This window comes from Ceratotherium simum, chromosome 11, assembly GCF_057802395.1.
Source record: "Ceratotherium simum simum isolate JZ-2026a chromosome 11, ASM5780239v1, whole genome shotgun sequence".
In the NCBI taxonomy this organism is placed as follows: domain Eukaryota; kingdom Metazoa; phylum Chordata; class Mammalia; order Perissodactyla; family Rhinocerotidae; genus Ceratotherium; species Ceratotherium simum.
In genome coordinates this window covers 68202348-68221127 of record NC_141910.1, presented here as the reverse complement: position 1 = coordinate 68221127, position 18780 = coordinate 68202348, and the positions used below count along the sequence as shown (strand labels likewise).

At 42.3% G+C, this 18780-nt stretch overlaps 1 protein-coding gene across 2 annotated transcripts in view; it reads left to right on the top strand.

Moving 5' to 3' along the window:
• The first annotated feature begins 519 nt into the window (after positions 1-519).
• The window catches only part of GRHL1 (grainyhead like transcription factor 1), a 51516-nt gene continuing 33255 nt past the window's right edge, over positions 520-18780 (top strand). The window contains exons 1-8 of one of the 2 annotated variants that reach the window (XM_087437168.1): positions 520-769; positions 4263-4449; positions 6937-7007; positions 9269-9659; positions 10691-10767; positions 12191-12347; positions 12533-12644; positions 13606-13700. In XM_087437168.1, the coding sequence (XP_087293294.1) occupies positions 750-769; positions 4263-4449; positions 6937-7007; positions 9269-9659; positions 10691-10767; positions 12191-12347; positions 12533-12644; positions 13606-13700 (1110 nt within the window). In that variant the 5' untranslated portion in view covers positions 520-749. The remainder of the gene's footprint in view (positions 770-4262; positions 4450-6936; positions 7008-9268; positions 9660-10690; positions 10768-12190; positions 12348-12532; positions 12645-13605; positions 13701-18780) is intronic. The other variant, XM_087437170.1, reaches the window with a different exon arrangement.

The following is an 18780-nucleotide window of genomic DNA, read 5'->3' as shown; positions in this document are numbered from 1 at the left end:
CAGAGGCCTCCTAAGGAAGTGGACGCGGACTGAGAGGTGAGACGGGGCACGACGAGGGCGGGGCGCTTCGCCGACCCCAGGCGAGTGCCGGAGGCAGGCGAGCGGCAGACGGCGGGGCGCCCGTGAGGGGTGCGGCCGCCGGCTGAGGAGACTCCTTCACTGGAGCAGCGGAGGGCTCGGGTGGGTGGGCGGGGAGGGAGGATCGCCCAGCGCCCGGGAAGGCGGCGCCAAGGCACGGCCAGTCCCGCAGGTGGGCGGCCGAGGGCTGTGAAGGCGGGACAGAGCCGGGACGCGACGCCAGGCGGCTTTCGGGTGGGCGCGCGGAGGCCCGCGGAGGGGCGGCAGGCGCGCGCCTGGAGCCGCGCGGCCACGCCAGTCCCGGCAGGGCGCCGGGTACGCCACACCGACGCGGCCACGCGGAGCGGCGGACACCCCCCCCACCCCCACCCCCGCGCCGCTCGGCCTAGTCGGCCCCGCTCCGGCGCCCCGCGCGCTAGCCAATCAGGCGGTGCCGCCGGCCTCCCGGCCCCGAGGCCCCGCCCCGGGCCGGCGCGCCGCCAGCCAATGGGTGGCCGAGCCCGGGCGCCCAGTGCGCGCAGCCCGCGCGGAGCCGGCTGAGAGCGAGAAAAGCGAACCCAACCCGTCGGGGCCGCCGCTCCGGACCTGCCGCCGCCTCCTCCCCCCGGATCGGGTGTACTGTCCCAACCCGAAAGTCCAGTTCTGCGGCCCGGCAGCGGCGAGCGAGCGCGATGACACAGGAGTACGACAAGTGAGTGCGGCGCCGGCGCGCGAGTCCGGCCGTGCGGCCCGGGCCGCCGCTGCCCGCCGGGCCGGCCGCACCTGCTGCGAGGCCGGGCGAGGCGAGGGCGGGCGGACGGGAGTGCGAGGCCGGGCAGGTGGGGGCGCGGTGCGAGGCCAGGCGGCCGGGGGTGCTGGTCCGAGGCCAGGCGAGGCCGGGCGGCCGGGGGCGCAGGTCCGAGGCCGGGCGGGGGGGCCGGCGCGGTGCCGGGCGGCGGGGGCCGCGCGTCCCGCCGTCCACTTTCTTCTCTGCTGCGGCCTCTGCGCCTCAGCGCCCCACCCCCGCCTTTGTTCCACCGCAGCCCCCTGGGGAGACCCTTATCTTGAGGATTCGACTCCGGAGAGGAGTCCTCCCCACTCCCGGCCTCAGCATCCTGGACGGGGGATCACCCCATGGGCGCGCCCCATCTGTGCTCTCCCGGTGGCCCGGGTGCGCAGAGAGAGATTCGGGGCGCCCCGCCTCGCGGGCCGCGCTCTGACGCGGGGACGTCCCCAGGGCCCCCCACTCGGGTGGCTTTTGCTCCCTGGAGCCAGTGGAGCTCTTTGGGACGCGCTCCGCGTCTGGAAAGGTAGACTTCTCCAGGTAATCGCTTGTCGCTCAGCCCTATCATTCGGCCGGCCTGCTAGAACTTCCGAAAGGAGAAATTTAGGGAAAAGTTGACATGCTCTGGTGTCCTGGCATTTTCTTTTCTCTGGCTGGCTGTGTGAGTGAGAAAATTGTTGTAGGAGTTATTTCGCCACTTGCATCATTGATGGTAATTACAGATTAGTGTAGTTAAAATGCTCAGAAAATATCAGGAGGAGGAAACTTCGAAATCAGGGTGATAAATTAGAAAGTATTGTACCAACTATGCCTTTTAGAGTTTGCGATTAAAGAAATACTTTGACAAATGTAAACCATAGGGGACATTGGGTGAGGGATATTTCTCTATTTTCTTTGCAACTTTTCTGTAAATATAAAATTGCTCCAAAATAAAAAAATTTAATAAAAAAAAGTAAATCGCACCAAACCAATCAGTATATTTCAGATCAATAAATCCAGGGCGCATGGTCCCCCTCCCAATTTTATAATTATTTACTAAGGATCGTTTTGTTTAAGTGCTCTCTTTCTGGATAAGAATGTTAGGTATTATGTATGGAATATCTTATGTGGAATTATCTTGTGATATGCAGTTAAGTTATCGCTTGAAATGTATTTCAGAAGTCTGGGAGAGATTGATGAAGGGTTTCAGACTTCCTGCAGGCAGTGAAGAGCCTTTAGGGACTAACAACAGCCTGACTGTCATATGAGGAAGTAGACTCAAGAAGGGCAGCTGGTTTCGTGTTTATTTCTTGACTTATAGTTTAGATAAGACAAATTTCCAAAGCTAAAATTTTGGCCTTCGGTACACTTTGGAAATGTAAGACACCTTCAGGGTGATCACAAACAAAACCATTTGCAAAAAATATTTTATTTACTTTCTGTTGCTTGTACAAATTTAGGATGGGGGTGGGAGAAGACGGGAAGCTGAAGAACTAGCATTACGGGAATTGAATGAGCCAAGTGCTGTCCTAATCTTCTGGAAGTAGCTATTACACTATTAATAATAGCTTAGCAGTACATCATTAATCACCCCAAGGTACCACTGGTTCTGTAGCTGTTATATTCTGCTCCTGATGGTGCAGAGAATGCCCCTTGGTATATTTCTTTATTTTATTTTTAATTTGAGATTTGTATAAACAGTCTTCATTTTTAAACAAACTGTCTGCTTTGAACACCCCATTGAGTTTGTTTTGTGTTAAAATAGTACACCCCCTTAAGACTTCTTTTCCTACCTAGTATAAGCTCCTAGGACTTTATACCTAGACATGAGTAAAACTATTGGCTTTGTAATAAGATGATTTTGACTGAGGATAAAGTAAATTCTTGGGCTCCCTCCCCTTTCTTTTGCAAAGATGTTCTCCTTTTTCTAAATCTGTATCTCTTTTTAAAAGGCCTAGGTAACTGACAAACCCTAACCTTTTTTGATTACTTGAAAAGATAATCAGTCTTTCTACATTCACTTTTAGATTAGGTAGGTCACCTTTAGGCCATTTACATATTTCATTTGTGTGTTGCAATGAGAACTGATCCCTAAATTTACTCATTAGAATAGTGATAATTCAGAGTAGTTCTGAACATTTAAATTTTCTTTCGTAAAAAAAAAAAAATTGCTTCATTTTGCTGGACTTCATGTTTCACTTTTTCTCTTTATTGACTTATTAAGTAGTCCCAACTGAACACTTGTTAAGACTGTTTACATTTCAAGTTTTTGGAATCAGTAGTGTTTGCTTTAATCTTTTAAATTAAATCTTCTATAAGACTTTACTAAGATCTCCGTTGATTTTCTGGATTTTTCCCACCAAACTAGAGTGTTAAAATGAAACAGTTCTTGCCTGGTGTGGAAAACTAATAAAGATTTTTAAAAATAGATTTCCCCGCCTATTTTCTTAAAAATCTTTTTGTTCAGTGGCTTCATTTATTGTTGTAGATTCTTAAGTGTTTATCTCTAAGATAAACAGTTAGCCAGAAAATTATGCCTCCTTATTGATTTACAGTCCCCGTTGGCCACATTCCATGCTCAATCTGCTGGTAATCAGTAGACTGTTCTTTCTCATATACCCCCAAGGATTAAATGAAGTATCCCTTTTTCTTTCTGTCCCCTTCTACTCTCCCCCTTGTTTGTAGGTAGGAAAGTTTTTAAGGCATGGCATCAGCGGGAGGAAGAGGGAAATAATGTGTAGCAGCATGATGATTAAACCGTATATACTCTCTAAGAGGTACAGTCCTGATTGCATACAGTCACTCGTCGCTTAATGATGGGGACACGTTCTGAGAAATGTGTCGTTAGGCGATTTTGTCATTGTGTGAACATCAGAGAGTGTACTTACACAAAGCTAGATGATACAGACTGCTACACACTTAGGATGTATGGTAGTAATCTTATGGGACCACTCGTATGTGCCGTCCGTCATTGACTGAAATCTCATTATGTGGCGCATGACTGTATGTCTGAAGAGAATGAATGTTCTGTTTTGCCTTACTTTGTCCTTCTGTTTGTTTATGTAAAGTATATGAGTAGCCTGGCATTTTCTTGGAGTGTTGTTTTTTTTTTTTTTTTTGTCAAATAGTGTATCCTGGTGTAGGATATGTGTAGGTTCTATAGGTAGGAACCTATTCCACGTGTAGGTTAACTGCAGGCTCCCTGGCTGCCTGAATACCTTATATCTTACTGGGTGACCCATTGGCCTGCATTTAAGTGGGTCGTCTTCTGCTCTTGTCTTAATTTGCTATACTAGGGTCATTGATGAAACAATGGACTATTTTATTGGAACATCAAGGAACTGGTCGTTTGGTTCTTTAAAAATTAGCTTTTGATGCCTTGCAGTAGAAGAGTATGTTTTTATGTATATGTTTTATATATGTGTTTTTAACTTCTCTGAAGCAAACGGCCAGTGTTGGTTCTTCAGAATGAAGCACTGTATCCACAGCGGCGCTCCTATACTAGTGAGGATGAAGCATGGAAATCTTTCCTGGAAAACCCTCTCACTGCAGCAACCAAGGCGATGATGAGCATCAATGGAGATGAAGACAGTGCGGCTGCACTGGGCTTGCTCTATGACTATTACAAGGTAGGTTTGCCTGCTCTTTAAAAACCCTTAACAGCAGGCCAAGATGCACTTGATTCAACAGCATATAAAACAGTAATTTGCTGGTAGAGTGTCATGCAAGTTGCTTTTGTAGGGACTGTAAATAGTTTAATGATTACTTTGACTTAGTGTGGTTCAAAGCTGAAAATCTACGATCATAGAATCAAAGGGTTGTTTTTAAAACGTGTGAAGTAGCCAGCTGTACTGGCTCTATCTGAAAGGAGAAGCTACCATGAAAGCAGATGGTCCATGTGTCTTATTGAGACTGAACACTTTAGCAGAGGTGGTTCTCAGTGCCGTCAAGGGTAGACAGTGGTTCGTTTACCTGGGCTCTAACCTTTACTCCTGTGTAGTCAGTGAGTTCCTTTTCCCTAAATGATAGTACAGAGCCTTTGATTTGATTGTAGGATTCATGAAAAAAACCCTCGTATTTTCTAGTCTTGAACTTCCTAGTTCTAAGATCAGGATATATTTTGTTGCCTGTTTCTAGAGATTTGGATTAGTCTTAATTGAATATAATCTGTCCTCTGCCTGGAGTTTTACATGGTGTTCGTATCTGGAGATGACACCACCGATCTGTGTCATCATCATTGTCTTACTAATACTAGCTACCACTTACTGATTACCTGTGTTATGCTAGACGTGTTGCCAGTGTGTATGTTATTTCTGATCCCTTTAGAAACCCTGCAAAATACATGGTATTATCCAAGTTTTGCAGAAGAGAAAAATAAAGTTCTCAGGTCACACAAGTATTGTGTGTTGCGCCCGGGATCTCAGGCCTGGTCTGGTTGGTCCAGGGTCACCCTCTTCAGCAGCCGCACTAGCGAGTGTCTCCTGGGGTGCACTTTGCTCAGTCGACTAACTTTGGCATTCTTCTTTCTGACCAATAGCGGATATGTGGGGATGGCTCTCTATGACAGTTTATTTTTGCCATCTTTTTGTTTTTAAAACTTCCAAACCTATAGAAAACTTAAAGTAACAGGATAGTTAACTCCCAAATACTTTCACCTACATTCACCAAGTGCCTGCCTTTTGTTGTACTCTGGCACTGTATTCTTTCCTGAATACAAGAAATACAGAGGGAAAAAAGCAAATAAGATGGTTTGATTATCAAAATTAGGGTGGGACCTAAACAAAAGATTTAATTATTTTCTGGTATGAGGCCATATGTCCAGCTTATTATGTTTGCTGGACTGAGGTAAGTTTTTTTCTTTGAATATGAACGGAAACTTGTATAGTGACTAATGCTGCTAGGAGAAACCCTTGCCTGGGAAGTGTACCATGAAGGGTTCCTTTGAAGTGGAACTTATATCTGCTCTTCTTATAGTTTTTTATGGACTCCATCAGTGTAAAAACCGTAAGTTCCTAAGTACTAATTATGAAGTTTGAAGTTACATATTTTTAACTGAAACTTTTGAGAGTGGGAGAAAACTAACAAATTTAGTGCCAGAAAGACTGATGTATTAACACTAATTGCAGTGGTTGTGTGCGTGTGTGTCCTAGAAGTATTTCACATCTTAGGAGGAGAGAATCTTCTTGTCTGTCCATGAACGGTGGCAGTCTTAGTATTGCTGCATGTCAGGCTTCTTGTGATAGGTGTAGGGTTATTTTGTTTTTTAAATGAACTGACTTATTCCAGTTCTTTGGATATAACCATCAGTCATTTTTACATAATAACTTTGGTAAAGCTTTAAAAGGACTTTGTTAATACATGAAATAATAATTTATTTTGTCTGTAAGGGTAAAACAAGAATGTAGGAATAGAATTCCTGCATTCACATTGAAAACCAGTTTCAAACGTCTCAGCAGTTTTGGAGTACATGTTGGGAATAAGTCTCAGTTGAGTTGATGTCTACAGTACAGCCAGTCGTGTTTGCCTGCTTTCATCTCCTTTGCAAAGAAGAGCAGAGTCAAAAAAGGAGTAGAACAAACATTTTGTCGTTTGGGTAATGGACAGTGTGAATCCCAAAGTACGTAAAGAAATTTATCCTACGAAGCCAGCCTTTGGATCTTGGGAGTGAACTGTTGGCATGGCTGACGCTTTTGATTTTGCCTTTGATCTGAAAGGAAGGGTAGCAAAGAAGAGCAGTGAGGAGGTTGAAAGAGCCCAGCTGTGTTTTCAGTAGCTTCTTCTCTATTACATTATGGAGATAAATGGGTAAAACCAGGCCAGAGGTGTTTCTTTCTTTCTTTTTTTTAAGAGATGAAACCCAAACTCAATGACAAAGTAATTTTGTGATACCGTGAGTTTATTTGGGAACTAATAGTTGTTTTTACATATCAACCCGGTGCCCAGATCGTAAGCACGTGAGGGCAGACACTTTCTTATTCGTCGTGTATCCCCAGAACCTGGTGTTTGGTCGGCAAGCGATAGATATACAGACGGTTGAACTTAGTGAACAATACAAGGCTGTATCTGTGTTTCGCTGAGTAAGCACTAAATCCTTGTCCTGTGTGTTAATACCTAAGGTTCCGAGAGAGAGAAGGTCGTCAACAGCAAAGCCGGATGTCGAGCACCCAGAGCCAGATCACAGCAAAAGGTAATGTTGAATATACAGCGTAAAGTAGACACTTGAAAGACGCCACATTTCTGTGAAAATAAAACCCGAGTTTGTTTAAATGAACCAGCACTAGTGGAAGACATAGGTAAGTTGGACTCTTAATATCTAAATGCAGATTTCATTCCTGATTTGCCTCTTAATGTTACAATTCTATTGCTCTAAGTTACCAGTTTTTTTAGACATAGTTGCATTTTCTAGAAGACAAAAGCATTAAGTTTCTTCTCCTCCAAAGGGATGTTTTAGTAATAATGTAAGTGAAGTGTTTGCTTATTTGTCTTTGAGGTTCTCTTAAGAAGGGTGTGGCTGCGCCGGCCCCGTGGCTTAGCACCTAAGTGCGCACGCTCTGCTGCTGGCGGCCCAGGTTCGGATCCCGGGCCCGCACCGACGCACCACCTGCCCGGCCATGCTGAGGCCGAGTCCCACATACAGCAACTAGAAGGATGTGCAACTATGACATACAACTGTCTACTGGGGCTTTGGGGGGAAAAAAAGGAGGAGGATTGGCAATAGATGTTAGCTGAGAGCCGGTCTTCCTCAGCAAAAAGAGGAGGATTAGCATGGATATTAGCTCAGGGCTGATCTTCCTCACAAAAAAAAAAGAAGGATGTGGCTTAAGGCGATGGTAGGGGTCCATTAAAAAAATTAAGTACCAATGATCTTGAATAGCTGTGTAAGTAAAACTTAGTAAAGTACATTCAACTGTATTCCAAACTCCTGTTGAAGTTATTTTTGAAATATTTTAAGTTAAAACTTTTAGAAAATTAAATTAAGGCTTGACTTTATAGCCATAATTTTTAAATATACCTTTTAAATTGCCTTGTGTTCTATTAGTAATAAACAAATAAAACATTTTTAAAGAAAGAATGATCACTCAGAATCCCACTATCCTGACGATTCTTTATTTACTGTTTGGGTGTGCTTGAACATTTTATGTGGTTGTTGCTGTTTTCACGGTAGGATTTGGTGATACGTTTTCTTCTACTTAGTATGTTTTCATAAATATTTTCCATGTTGCTCTTTTAGTCTTCATAATTACCCTTTGGAGAAGGGTTTATGGCTTTTATTTTTTACATTTTATTACGGGCAATTTTCAAACATAACGAAAGTAGAGAAATAATGTAAACCCACATGTATCATTACCAGCTTCAACGGTTACCAACATAATCTGTCCTATTTGATCTACTCTTCCCTGTTCTCCAACTTTTAAATTAATTAATTTTTTATTTTATTTATTTTGGCTGGAGAATTTTAAAGCAAAGCCTAGCTATCCTTCACATTAAGGCTGCATCTAATTTTTACTATTACAAAGCCTGAATTGAATGAACAAGTTCTAGATAGCTTTTTCCTTTTTCTCTTTCTTTAGGATAAATTCCTGGGAGTGAATTTGTGGTTCAAGGTTCGAACATTTTATTGATCTTGAAATGTACAAAATTGCCAAACTGCTTTTTTGTTTAAAGGTATCAGCCTATATGATTTGAGGGGCTTTGAAAATTCTTTAATTTTACCCTAGACTAGAAATCATCTTACATTGCCCAGGATATTTATTAAAGCAAAAGTAATTTTATGTAAATATATCTACTGCTACATTGTAATAATAGGTTTTCTTTTGGTGAAAAAGAAAGACACATAAGCATAAGTACTAGGAAAAGTGGTGGCCAAGTAGTAATAGCCCATACTTCTTGAACCCTCGTGTGCCAGGCGTTGTTACACACATTTCAGTGTATCAGCCCATTTCGTCCTCATCACAACCTTGTGAGGATGGGTGCCATTATTATCCCCATTTTATAGAAGAGCACGTAGTTACTAAGAGATGAAGTAACCAGCTGAAGGTCACACAGAACTTGAACCTGGGCAGTCTGACTGTAGAGTCTGTGCTTGAACCACCATCCTGTACTGTGCCGACAATCACGTTTGTAGCTTCAGACACCTGGTAAAATATGATAATTTTGTTAGGCTTATTGAAAATAAAGTGTCGCAGAGGAGAGCTCTGAGTTCTCAGTATTTCAAATGAAGTTGTACTTAATACTTTTGTATTGTACTTGACCTATAACTATGAAGTCTTTTTTCTTTCTCGAGTAATTGTTGTCATGCCATTTTCTATTTATTTGGTTTCTACTAGGTGATATTATTATTATTATTGCACAAGACTCAACAGCCAATGCCATTAGGGAAATAAAAATTGTCAAAGAACTGTATCAGCATTGAGTTTGAAAACACAGTTTTGTTTTCTTTTCTTAAAGAAACAGCATACCAAATGTGACTGAGCAGTCCCTCCTTTCTGCTGGAGAAAACAGAGTGCAAGTACTGAAAAATGTGCCATTTAACATCGTCCTTCCCCATGGCAACCAACTGGGCATTGATAAGAGAGGCCATCTCGCAGCCCCTGACACAACAGTCACAGTCTCCATAGCAACGATGCCTACCCACTCCATCAAGACGGAAACCCAGCCCCACAGCTTTGCCGTGGGAATCCCCCCAGCAGTGTATCATCCTGAGCCCACTGAGCGGGTGGTGGTTTTCGACCGGAACCTTAATACTGACCAGTTCAGCTCTGGTGCTCAACCCCCAAATGCTCAAAGGCGAACTCCAGACTCTACCTTCTCAGAGACCTTCAAGGAAGGCGTTCAGGAGGTATAGGAAACGAAAGCATCTTCCTGGGACCGCTGTGTGTTTGTATAAGTATTGAGTTCCACCTCTTCCTTGTTATGTAAGCTTGAAACTCAGCCTGAAATGAATGGATTAGGAACAAAACATTTTTTTTTAAGAGAAGAGGCCCATGGATATAATTTGTAAACTAACGCTATAAAACCAGAAGTTATTATCAAGGGCACATGGCTAATCTTACCAGCAGCTGAGTTAACGATTATGCTTTCAGCTAAGTGATTTGCTGGAGAAAGAGAAAGAGAACCCCAAACATAATCTTCTGTCGACAACAGATATATCCACATAGTCTGTTTTTGGCTTTCGTCCTAGACCAAAACAAGCTCCTTGCAACTGATCTTAATATAAAATGATTTATCGTGTGTTTGCTTGGTGTTTCTTGTTTGGTAGTATCATCAGGGAGGCAGGTAGGATCTTGATGACAGATGCATTGTGTGAAATTTACAAATCAACTCCAAATACCTCTGAGGGTTTTGTAGTGATGGACACCTCCCTCAGGTAAAGGTTAGGGACCGAAGATGTTTGAAACCGTGTTTAACGACTCGTGGGGGAAAGGAGCACCTATCTCAGTTTATAGTAACCTTTCCTGAGAAAATGCAGCAATCCATCCAGCCATGGTGGAAACTTGATACTGTGTCTTCATTTGGTACAGCGATAGGGCTGACTCCTAAAAGTCTTAAGATTTTGGTTACAGATTCTGGAGTTTTAACGGAACTGAGATGTGTGGAAAAGATGGGAAAGGGGAATATTGAAGCACTTTTTGGGAGTACCTACGTAGATGCTCTTAATTTAATGGAGTGGCATATAAAATGGATTTTTTTCTTTTTAGTTTTCTTTTCCTTTTTAAATTTTTCATGGAGTTTAAATTTTTATTTTAAAATGAATATTGAAAGAGTAGTGGGTTGCTGTAAGCCACAGACTTTTATGCTGTACCAGACGTTGGTCTTTAGTAAGCCTGATAACCAGTTAAATAGTTGTGGCTTATTACGTTGATATTTCAGGTTTTCTTCCCCTCGGATCTCAGTCTGCGGATGCCTGGCATGAATTCAGAGGACTATGTTTTTGACAGTGTTTCTGGGTAATAGTTGTCTTTTAATTTGATTTTTAACTTTTAGCTTTTATGACATATTTCTTTTTTGTTAATTTGATACTGAAAAATCAGAGGTGGCTTTAGCGGGCTCGCACTTGTATCTGACTACAGTCACTGTGGTGATAATGCTTCGCTAGAGGACATGTGCTTCAGTGCATTCGGTTTTGAACTCTGAACTGCGTTTCATGTCTCCTTAATTCTTGGTGTTGGTGCTTCTTCTTTCCTTTGGTTTCTTTATGTGACGGTAGCATGGAATCTAAAAGAAGAGGGGAGGGGATTAAGTTAAATCTCTGAGGTCCCTTCTGTTTCCAAAAGTGTATAATTCTATGAGAATTTGGGAATAACATCAGGTGGATAAAGGCTTTTATTTTTTGATTAGCCTCGCTAATGATAAAATAAATGAAGTCAACTTTTTCCTGATCTGACAGCCTCTTCTTTTAAACTTCACAAAATTATTTCTCACACTGGGGATATGAAGATTTTCCTAGTTATTTATGGACATATATAAACATCTTCAGATTTTTTAAAAAGAGTCTAAGATTTCATTTTATAATTTTGTTTTATGCATTTTTACTGTGTTATATTTTGAAATAAAGTTTTATTTAAAAGTCTAGGATTTTATGGGAATTGAGACTTCCCTTAAAGACCTGCCTCAAGGTGCAGAAGTCACAAACTCAGATGCCTTTAGGGTTTAGGATAGAGGTCGGCAAACCTTTTCTGTAAAGGATCAGATAGTAAATGTTTTAGGCTTTGTGGGCCATACAGGCTCTGTTGCAACTGCCCAGCTCTGCCGCTGTAGCACAAAAGCAGCCAGAGCGAATACGCAAACAAAGGGCGTGGCTGTATTCCAATAAAACTTTATTTACAACAATAGGTGTAATTTGCTGGCCCCTGGCTTAGGAAGGTTATTAAACAACTTTAGGGGGATGTATGTGTGATACTGTAAGGGAATAGGAAATGTAACGAGTTCTGAAGTGGCCCTCTGAAGACATTTAAATTACAAGCAAAAACAACAAACAAGTGCTGTGCTTAACAAATCGAATTTAATCAGAGCACCACCAGCCACGTGTTTGCAGCCTTTGCTGGGGAAATACCTGAGTGGCAGCATGTCTTGTGAGATTTTCTTCCAAAGTCCTTTTCAGTTATTAGTATCTTTAATATCCTTAGCCTCCAAACTTCTAATTGTTAACATTACTTCATAGAATTTCTAGTAGGCATTTTGTAGTCCCACATCTGAGAGATTTGAGAATTTCTGGGTTAAGATTATATTTATCATGGAAAACGTAGTAAGTGCTGTTTATAATATGACATAGTCAGTTGGTACAATGGAAGCATTTCAGGATTGAGCTAAATCCTGTAGGAAGCTTCCAAGAGAGTGGATTAGAGATCTGTGACTCTCTTTGTTCTTTAGGAACAACTTTGAATATACCCTAGAAGCCTCAAAATCGCTTCGACAGAAGCCGGGAGACAACACTATGACCTACCTGAACAAAGGCCAGTTCTATCCTGTCACCTTGAAGGAAGTGAGCAGCAGTGAGGGAATCCATCACCCCATCAGCAGAGTTCGGGTACGTCCTGCTCTTAGTTCTGTTCTCTAGGAAAGCTAGTCAGAGCTTAATATTTCCAGGTCTGAAGCAGATCTAAACGAAGAGCTGAAATTGCAGTTTCAAGCCTTAACTGTAAAATCTAACACTTTTTTGCAAAAGATACTCACCCCTAACGTCTTTATGTCGTGGTGTGTTTGCTTTCGTAGAGTGTGATCATGGTGGTTTTTGCTGAAGACAAAAGCAGAGAAGACCAGTTGAGGCATTGGAAATACTGGCACTCGCGGCAGCACACTGCTAAACAAAGATGCATTGACATCGGTAAGCAGCTCCGGAGCCTGCCTTCACTCCCAGAGGCGCAAGCGTCCAGTTTTCTAAATCCAGTTGTTTTTGGCAGTGATCAGCTTCCTGCCGAAAGCCTTCGAATTCTTATGCCAGCTACTGATCTGTCCCAAACGCTGTCCTTGGCCTCCAGGAATCAGTGCTCTTGACATTACTCCCTTTACAGGGACATGTGCCCCATGCAGTGGCTTTCCCTGTGACACTGGGGCCAGAAGCTGGATAGCCAGCTCACATAAGAGTGTCCCGCTCTCTGGTTTGCAAATGTTTTGAGATGTAGTAAGTATCTTCTTTAAGAGATTCTGATTATTTGGAGATGATAATAAGACAGAGAAAAAAAACAAATCAAGTAAAAGAAAGTACTGCTGATGTGCAGTTACCTAACAGTCTTCCCCAGTTACATGCTGAACTGCATTGCTAGGCTCCTCTGTCTGTACACAGACCCAGAGATTCATCACTACAGTATAGCAGCAGACCTGTGCAAATCTGCAGTTAGTGAAGTAGCTTTATGAAAACCTCTGTTCTTGCAGTGTATGTCATTTTCGTGTAAAACCATTATCTGTATCACAAGATGGCTCTTAATCTTAGTGTTACTTCTTTTCTTTGTCTTTTGTAATATTCACATTCTCTTTTCAGATTAAAAGAACTGAGTTCTAATCTTGGTTCTCTGGACTAGTTTTGTGACCTTAGGACAGTTATTTAAACTTTTTAGACCTAAGTATCCTAATTTGACATAATGGGATAAAATTAAATATACCTAAGCTTGCCTCTATTATGAAAATTCTTTTTCTTCATTTTTGAACTTCTTTCAACCCAACAAAATGTTACTTTAAGTTATCCAGAGGTGATAATATGAAAAACTGAATCTTACTTTGCACTACTGTAATGTCATGTTGGAACTAGAAATCACTAATTGCTTTTATCTTTTTCATCACTCATATAGCTGACTATAAAGAAAGCTTCAATACCATCAGTAACATTGAGGAGATTGCTTATAATGCCATTTCTTTCACTTGGGACATTAATGATGAAGCAAAGGTAGGTAATGAAGTTTAGAGACTCCTATATTGCCAGCTGTTTGAGGAGAAGTGGGAGAAACTTAATGATTTGACAGTTGATTTTTTTTTACCATTTTGCATGTTTTCATTCCTTTGGTAAAGAATAAGGAGGATAAACTTGGCTAAGAAGATAGATTATACCCATATGTCATAAAGTACATGGAAACAGGGCAAGACTTTGGGAGAAGTGGCTGTAATCTCATCAGCTCTGTCTTTTCTTCCTGTTTATCAGAGCCAGCTGGATTCTTTACTTTCTCTCTTTTCATTATTTCACATTTTCTGAAAGTACAGCTTCTTCTCAGATGTTATAAAACTGTCGTTCTGGGGGCTGGCCCCATGACGTAGTGGTCAAGTGTGTACACTCCGCTGCTGGCAGCCCGGGTTCAGATCCTAGGCACACACCGATGCACCACTTGTCAGGCCATGCTGTGGCGGTGTCCCATATAAAGTGGAGGAAGATGGGCACGGATGTTAGCCCAGAGCCAGTCTTCCTCAGCAAAATGAGGAGGATTGGCGTGGATGTTCGCTCAGGGCTGATCTTCCTCACAAAAAAAAACAAAAAAAAAACCTGTCCTTCTCCCCTTCTCACCTTCTCTTTCCTCCAGAAAGACAGCTGTTATTGAAGCACTTCTACACGCGTAGTGCCTGTGAGCCAGCGGAGGGGGCCAGAAGCTGTGGGTGGGAGCCTGCCTCTGCCCACTGTTTGCCCTCGAGTGTGATTCCTCAGTCACTGTGCTTCATTTCCTCCTTTGCAAGGTGTAGTTAGTCCCTCTCTCCTCCCTCAGGCAGGCATGTTGTAAGGATTATTGAAACAATGCCTGTGAAGCTGTTGGAGTTCCTTCAGAAAGGCTCTTAGATACAACTTATCCTTAGCGACACGCTGCTTCATATTGTCACCCTGTGACTAAAGCTCGTTTAAGATGCTTCTTTCTGGGCTTTTACAAGTGAAAAACTGCTTCCAATTCAGATGGCCATTTGGGTAATTCTTACTGGAGTTTTTAGTACCTTTTAGGAAAAATTAAGCATACTCTTGAGTCATGTGCCCTTCCCACAGTATTCTTCCCTTTTAGTATAATCCTTCTCTTCACCAAATTATTAGAGTTCTGGTATTTATTTTTTTCTTTGGATTAGTTTAAAAATTGAGAGCTCAGGAGACACAATAGAAACATACTAATTTTGGGGCAAGTGTTAAAATAAGAGGGATCTTTTGTGTTTGTTGTAATATTAGGAATACTTTTCTCTATCGAGGACCAAATACATAGGGATGATCACTTTCCTGTCCTTTTTGACCTCACTTTTTTATTTAGTCAACAAGAGTTTAGCCATTATGAAATAAGACACTGCATTAGGTGTAAGTATTACAGAATTTCATTTTTTACTGCCTAGGATCGCTTTTTTTTTTGGTGAGGAGGATCAGCCCTGAGCTAACATCCATGCCAATCCTCCTCCTTTTTTTTTTTTTCCCCCTTTTTCTCCTCAAAGCCCCAGTAGATAGTTGTATGTCATAGTTGCACATCCTTCTAGTTGCCATATGTGGGACGCCGCCTCAGCATGGCCGGACAAACAGTGCGTCAGTGCACGCCCGGGATCCGAACTCGGGCCTGCAGTAGCAGAGCGCGCGCACTTAACCGCTAAGCCACGGGGCCAGCCCCATAGGATCGCTTTTAAAAATCATGACTGTATTCTTGAGAACCATGTTAAGTTTGTATTATAGTTTCTTTCCTTTCCTCTTGTGGTCATCGTGTCTAAGGCAGAAGTGTGTCTGTAAGACTGCAGGGTAAGAGCAGGTTGGGTCTGCCAGTCTGGCAGAAGCTTAAGTTAGTGTAATTGTGTTGAGGTTGTCCTGCCGACCACCTGGATCCTGTACAAATGTCCTGAGGCTGCTTAGTCCAGAGTTTGGTGCTTGATTAAACAAGGAATTCACTACAGAGGAGCTACTAGAAGATGTTTACTTTTCATTTTATACAATTGTTGTTACAGTTATTTTGAAATTAAATATCATAATAGGACTCCATGTGCTGGCTACTAACAGCAGCCTATAAGAAGAGCTCGCCCTGTGCCCTCCAGGTGCTTCTGTTCTTAAAGCAAACTTGAGAAATGCTTCCTATTCGCTGTGAGGGACTAACTGGGAAATTGTGGAGGAGGTGATTAGGAGCGTCTGAGTCCTGAGTTCATTTTTCTGACTTACCTGTGACCTTTGATTAGTCCCGTGGTTCACTAGCTCAGTTTCACCCCCTTTTCCCCCTAGGAAAATAGAAAGGCTCTAGTGGCCAACTCTCTTCTTTGTTGACGTGTCTTCAGGATTAATAAACACTTGTCAGAGTGCGTGGAGATCTGGGTGGAAAGGCCCTGCGTATGGGCTGGGTTCTTTGTTTGTTCAATGTGTCACTCTGTAGGGTGGGATCAATGAAAGCCAAGATGATGGTAGGGATAATGGCTGGTTTTATTCTGAAGGCCTTCAGCATATTTCTGTTAAAGAGAACTATTATTGGAGGCATGTCCCAAGTAGCCTTAATAGCATTGTTAATTGATGTAGGTAAATTTAGTTTCATTTCCCCTTCCAGACCCCCAGCGTGGACTAGATTTTTAAGCCTGTGTCTGCTACCAGATCAGGTTGTGCCATTTCTTAATGAGGCTGCTCCCTTTTGAAGCTGATACCAGGCATCAACTTCAAACATGTGTTGGAATTAAGTATCTGGATATTTTGCTTTCCCTGGCCAAGTTGATGTTTTCTGTTTTTATACTTAAAGTAATTGATACCCCAGGGCAGCTGGAGTGAACAAATGTACATGCAGAATCCTGTGTAGATTTTTTTTTTTTTTACTTCTTTTTCCAAAAGTATTCACCTTTTTTGCCCACCTTCTTGTTCTAATTTAGGATACATTTGTTGATTCTTAATTCCGGTTCATTCTCACCCCCCAAACAAAAGGGTTTATCGGAGATATGTGTCATTCCCTTCTCCCCCACCACACTTTTTTTTTTTTTAAGATATCTAGTATGCCGTTTTGGCCTTGCCAGGGTGAATAAAACCAGAATTCTGGCCCGTTGTCAACGTATGAATCTTCCCTGTAGCTTCTGCTGCTCACTTTCGGGGTAACTGTATTTTCAGGACATCCTGGCTTGAATCTTGAATACCTTGGCTTATGTTCCAGGTTGGGAAGAACACTGTCCAAGCCAGACTCATCTCATACTGTCCCTGTACACACTCCATTCATCAGCATCATCATATACCCATGGAAACTTGAAGAAGTTATGTAACTTGTAAAAAAGCATTAATTTTCAAAGTATCAGGGGAGAAGGAAGTTGCTTTGAAAAGCAGAAATATGTTAGAAACATGCAGCACTACTCTCCATGGTGTAGTCCCATTTTATTCATTTTTTGTATTCCACACAAAATGAGATTTGTTTGGATAGTCAGGCATCTTTTAAAAAGAGTCAGAAATCTCTGGGCAAGTTAAAGTTTACATTTCTTTGTGAAATGTTCACAGATGTTAACATCTCATTCTGAAATAATCGGATTTCTTCCCTCCTGATGTACAGCTGAGATCAGCTGCTTGAGGTAGTTTTGGCAGGGAGAAGGAATAGTTACCTCTGAAACGTTTAGAGGTGGCGCTTTAGTGAGGTGCTGGCGTTTGGAGTGGGTAAGATGAGAGGGCCCGGGTCACTTGGGGAGGAGAGGACTAGGAAATGAAGGGGTGCGTGGGGGAAGGCGGGAGGAAGAGAAACACAGACCTGGACTATAGAGAGGCTTTATCCAGAGCTGGCTGTGCTCCTTTCCCACTATTACAGGAATTCATAGCTTTATCCCGCTGATATCTGAGTGCCTGCTGATGTCCAAGGCGCAGTGCTAGATCCAGGCGAAAACATGAATAGTTCAGGTATATTGTGGGTTAAATGGGCTATCTCAGGATAGCCTGAGATCCTAAATATAACGTCATGATTTCTAAGGAAAAGTGTGTTTATACTACTTTACAAATGAACTTTGGAAACACAAATAATTTATAAATTGGGGTTGTCTGTTCTACTCCAGTTTCAGTATTTCCAAAATGAAGTGAGTAATTCTGGATAGGCTGCACATCTTGGCCTAGGGTTTAATTTCTTGCTTGGATTGTAAATCTAAGAGTTTACAACAGCATTGAGATTTGGTTAGTGATAGGAAGTAAGGGCCTCTCACAGTCTGAAGATCTAAAATAAATAGAGGAAAAAGAAGTTAGGGAGAGAGAATTAACTTCTTTGAATGCTTGTTCTATGCTAGGCACTGTGCTGAGGTCCCTTACCTATGCTCACACTTAAGGCAGCGCTACCTGCTCAGTACCCATAAAGAAGCACTGAGTCTTCCAGATGAGTAAGTGTTTGCTGCTTGGTCATCAAAATGGGGCCACCTGAGGAGGCAGGAATCCAGACCTTGAAATGACATGAAGTGTTCTTGACGGGGGAGAATATTTAAAAATGTAAGAATTCTTATTACTAGAGTAGCGTTATGGATTCAGTAGTATGAATTCCTGTAGTAGAGAGCACTTTTGCTACCAGGAAATAATTTATGTTGATTGTTGGATAAGTGATGTTAACTACAGAGGAGTGGAATTATAAACCAAAAAACAACTGTATTGGAATCGAATGAAAATTGGACCAGCCAACTCTGTAAACCCGGGGAACACTAATAGGAAGGGGTGTCTGTCGATGGTATGGCAGTGTATTTGATTGTAGCTAGTTAGACAGTATGGCAAATGGGAAAGCAGCTACGGTGCAAAGCAAAGCTCAGGATGTCTTTGCCCGTCTCTGTGTAGCTGTGATCTCCAGGAGTATGAAGCAAACCTTTTAAAGATGTCATGAACCCCCAGGATACAAAATATCTAACATGTTTTTTCCTATAGTGACTTCTAAATCCTTATACTAGAAGGTGGACGGGGGTGCAGCTACCATTCACACATTTCATTTTTTAAGTATTAACAGCAAAGATCTTACCATCAGACATGCATCAAGCTCCTGCTGGAGTAAACAGTGTCAGAGAAGAGGTTAGATGTGGAGTGTAATTTTGTTTTATTGTGTTGTGCATCCATG